The sequence below is a fragment of the Nicotiana sylvestris genome, chromosome 9 (genome assembly GCF_000393655.2).
Source record: "Nicotiana sylvestris chromosome 9, ASM39365v2, whole genome shotgun sequence".
NCBI classification, from domain to species: Eukaryota; Viridiplantae; Streptophyta; class Magnoliopsida; order Solanales; family Solanaceae; genus Nicotiana; species Nicotiana sylvestris.
In genome coordinates this window covers 11838268-11842863 of record NC_091065.1, presented here as the reverse complement: position 1 = coordinate 11842863, position 4596 = coordinate 11838268, and the positions used below count along the sequence as shown (strand labels likewise).

The following is a 4596-nucleotide window of genomic DNA, read 5'->3' as shown; positions in this document are numbered from 1 at the left end:
TATGTTGGATGGGCCGCACTCACTATGCCATGCCATGTTTATTTACAAATATGATAATATTCTGTAATTAGTTAACCTAGTTTTTAGGGTATTTACGGTTGCCTCTTATTTCTCTGTATATATAGGACATACAATCAACGAAAAGGCAGAGCCATTTTTCTCTCCACTAGCCGCAACTCATAAATTTAGCAAAACTCACAAAAATTTTAATGTTTTGGATCTTATATATTCTTCATCACGAGAATTATTTTTTCTGGAACGGAGAATTGCATTAATAAATGAAGTTAAGAGAGTATAGTATAGTGGAGTGAATGGGTAGTGCTAGTATCAAGTACATCAAAATCTAATTGCATGAAAGTAAAAGTGGGAGGGTCTTCAAAAAGCATGAGAAGTTGTGTAGGTGAATCCAGACTTGAATTTCCAAATTTTGCTAAAGCATCAGCCACTCCATTGCCCTCTCGAAACGTGTGGACAAGATGCTGCACTTTTAGTTCATGGAGCATCGACCTGCAAGTGGATACAAGTTGTGAGTACTTTGGAGTTTGAAGGATTTGGAGTAATACCTGTGAGTACGTTTTAACAACTAGAGGTTGAATACGATGACTAATGGCAATGGATAGCCCGTGGTAAAGAGCTAATAGTTCAGCTTGGAGGACATCACTACTTGGTAAGTGTTTCTCAGATCCATAAATCCAATGTCCTGAGGCATCACGAACCCCCCCCCCCCCACCATGGTGTGATGCTGGGTCATAGACCCCATCAATATTAAGTTTGTAATGAGGCGATTATTGTTTATGCCATTTCATAAGAACGTATGCACTTTTTCTTATATATCTTTAAAAGGTCCTCTCACTGTATTTCTTTGTTGAATTTGTTTCTCTTATATTTTAAGAGATATAAGATGTCATAAAGTTAAATGGACATTATTCCAGTGATGATACACCCTTCTAAAAGTTTGTGGGACGTTCTTTCGTAGTTCAATATTATTTTTTTTCGCTTTTGTTTTTAATATACATGTATTATAGGAGTAGTAATTTCTGAAAAACTTTCCTGCTGCTTTCACATGCAAACCAGCGAAAAATATATAAATAAATTATTTATTTATTTAATTGACCATCGAAAATTAGTTAAATAAATAAATTTATCGTTTAATTAAATCCCGAGGGTTAATACACGCTACACCTAAAGAGTAAGTACCAAAATTACAACTATACATTTTCCAAAAACTAAGATTAGAAACATTAATTGGATTAAGAACATTAAAATTAGTAAATATAGCTTTGATGTTTACTCTTATATTTCAGTTTGCCACTAATTACGTTTATTTATCTTAGTTTATCACTATACTATAGTGTAATAATCTAATTGGTCGTTTTGAGTTCTAAAATTTCTTTTCTCTATTTGAGACCTCTCATATGCTCATTTAGTAATATATGAATTGCGGGGTATGGCTGGCACGGGTTCCGAGGGATTCAAAGCCTTATGGAACACTTGAACTAGAACTTAAAGCCTTAAGTTACGAGAATTGACCAAAGTTAATATTTTGAGTAAACAAACTTAGATTCATGATTTGAAAGTTTCATTAGATTTGTATGAGAATTCTGAACTTAGTTATGTGTTCAAAGCAGGATCTGAGGGGTTAGGGTATGATTCGACACTATTGCATAAAAGTTGTAAACTTATGAGTTCATAAATTTGATTTGAACTTTAATTTTGAGTTGCGATGTTTCTATATATGTTTTGAACCCTTGAACAAGTTCGTATTGAATATTTAGACAAGATTCAAAGTCCAAATTGGACTCGACTAAAATATCAAGATGTATTTCCACTTGGATGTTTATCTAGATTCATGTTCTCCGTGAGATTTGACAAAGTCAGACTTCTTAGCTATAATTAATTAAATTGTATTCTTTTGCGTGGAAAAACTATAACACCCAATGCAAGACAAAAGTTTGTAATTCCTCGGTCTTAATTTATATAGCAGTAATAGATTCGGCATTTTTAAAATTTATGATATAAAATAAGCCATATATGTTTGCATAATTATAAACCATCTTATTAAGATAAAATGAGAAGTTTAAAGTTAAATTATTTTTAAATATAAAAGTATGTCATTCTTTTTTAGATAAGCTAATTAAAGAAAAGTGTATCGGATAAAGTGGGACAAAGGAATATCAAGATTAATTAATCGATCTACTTTTAAAATCAAGTATCACCTTAGCTCAATAAGAAAAAAAATCTTGTTTTGGTGTAAGTAATTAATTTGGTATTTGTCTAAACTCCTCTTTCTCTCCTTAAATACAACGATAATACTAATTGTGATCCCACAAGTGGGGTTCGAGAAGAGTAGGGTGTACGTAGACTTTACCCCTACCTTTTGTGAGATAGAGAGGCTGGTTCTGATAGAGCCTCGACTTAAAAAAAAACTTTTTCAAAAGAGGTTTAAAAATTAAGAGAGTAAAAAAAGAAGAAGATGAAAATACTAATAAAGAAAAAAGAAAAATATTGATGATGATGATGATAATAGTAGTAGTAGGCGCTTTTTAAAACCAATAGTCACCTTTTTGAATTTAAAAAAGAAAACTATTAAAAACGTTTTCTGAAATTTAATTTAAAAATGTTTTAAACTAATTAATAAAATAATAGGTGACTAAAAATTAAAATATTACATCTAAAACATTCTTTAAAATATTCAAACTATATAAGACAAAGAAGTGCTTTTTAAACGCTTCTTCCTTTCTTTCTTTTTCCAACGAGGGATAAAACAACCTTTTCTAAATACTCCCATCAACTAATCTAACAATTTTGTCATCTATCACTCACCAATTAATTTTGAAAAGTGTACAAATTTACCCCGATGAACTTTTGAGTATAGTTCAGAATTACAAGCTAGAAAAATAATAGTATTAAATTAAAGTCACGAAATTGCTCAATCTCGCATGCCGTATAGTATAGGGGCAGCTTCGACCTCCTTCTCCGAATATTCGACCATTTTTTTCTCGTAAAATCAAACGTCTCCATCACTGTACTAGATTTGAACTTTCTACATTTTTTTCCACTTGTGACATAAAATACACTCTCTATACTTGGTATGACTTGGCTTCACTGGGCTTGACTTGGTTATTAACTCTACTTAATACACTGTCTATATTCCATGACGTGCTTCACTGGGTATGACTTGGTTAATAAAATTACACTATTTCTTTAACTGCTTCACAGGGCAATGGACTTTGGCTTTTTAAGTCTTTGTAGGTCTTCTTCTACTTGTCTATATAAGAAGCAGCCTAATGGTTCCTGAAACGCACAATTTCAGCTCAAGTGTATCTAATTATTCTCTCATTTCCATTTTAGCTATGGCTTTATGCATTAAAAATGGCTTTCTTGCAGCTGCCCTTGTACTTGTTGGATTGTTAAGGTGCAGTATCCAAATGATAGGTCTCTCTCTCTCACCCACACACACATGTACACTACATGTATATGCACCTTGTACGATGCGGATCAACTTATATACACTAACACTGAGTTATTTACCAAGAGGGATAGGGATCACTTCCCAATTATTAAATTTTTTTTCTTCTTTTTTTAGTAGTGCACCTATATACTAAAAATCCTAGATCCTCCTCTGTTCTTATGTATTTTTTTCTTATCATGCAGGGGCACAATCTATTGGAGTATGCTATGGAAAAATTGCCAACAATTTACCATCAGATCAAGATGTTATAAAACTATACAATGCTAATGGCATCAGGAGGATGAGAATATACTATCCAGACACAAATGTCTTCAATGCTCTCAAAGGAAGTAACATTGAGATCATTCTCGATGTCCCAAATCAAGATCTTGAATCCCTAACTGATCCTTCAAGAGCCAATGGATGGGTCCAGGATAACATAATAAATCATTTCCCAGATGTTAAATTTAAATATATATCTGTTGGAAATGAAGTATCTCCCACAAATAATGGTCAATATGCACCATTTGTTGCTCCTGCCATGCAAAACGTGTACAATGCATTAGCAGCAGCAGGATTGAAAGATCAAATCAAGGTCTCAACTGCAACATATTCAGGGATCTTAGCGAATACCTACCCGCCCAAAGACAGTATTTTTCGAGGAGAATTCAATAGTTTCATTAATCCCATAATCCAATTTCTAGTACGACATAACCTTCCACTCTTAGCCAATGTCTATCCTTATTTTGGTCACATTTTCAACACTGCTGATGTCCCACTTTCTTATGCATTGTTCACACAACAAGGAACAAATTCAGCAGGGTATCAAAATCTTTTTGATGCCCTTTTGGATTCTATGTATTTTGCTGTAGAGAAAGCTGGAGGACAAAATGTGGAGATTATTGTATCTGAAAGTGGCTGGCCTTCTGAAGGAAACTCTGCAGCAACTATTGAAAATGCTCAAACTTATTACAGAAATTTGATTAATCATGTGAAAAGCGGGGCAGGAACTCCAAAGAAACCTGGAAAGACTATAGAAACTTATTTGTTTGCCATGTTTGATGAAAATAATAAGGGAGGAGATATCACAGAGAAACACTTTGGACTCTTTTCTCCTGATCAGAGGGCAAAATATCAACTCAATT

At 33.1% G+C, this 4596-nt stretch overlaps 1 protein-coding gene across 1 annotated transcript; it reads left to right on the top strand.

Moving 5' to 3' along the window:
- Positions 1–3297: 3297 nt before the first annotated feature.
- LOC104229886 (glucan endo-1,3-beta-glucosidase, acidic-like) lies at positions 3298–4595 on the top strand (the record flags this gene model as incomplete). Its single annotated transcript, XM_009782611.2, has 2 exons — positions 3298–3435; positions 3655–4595. Coding segments are annotated over exons 1-2 (1023 nt in total), but the record flags the coding sequence as incomplete, so codon positions are not given.
- Between the last annotated feature and the right edge of the window lies 1 nt (position 4596).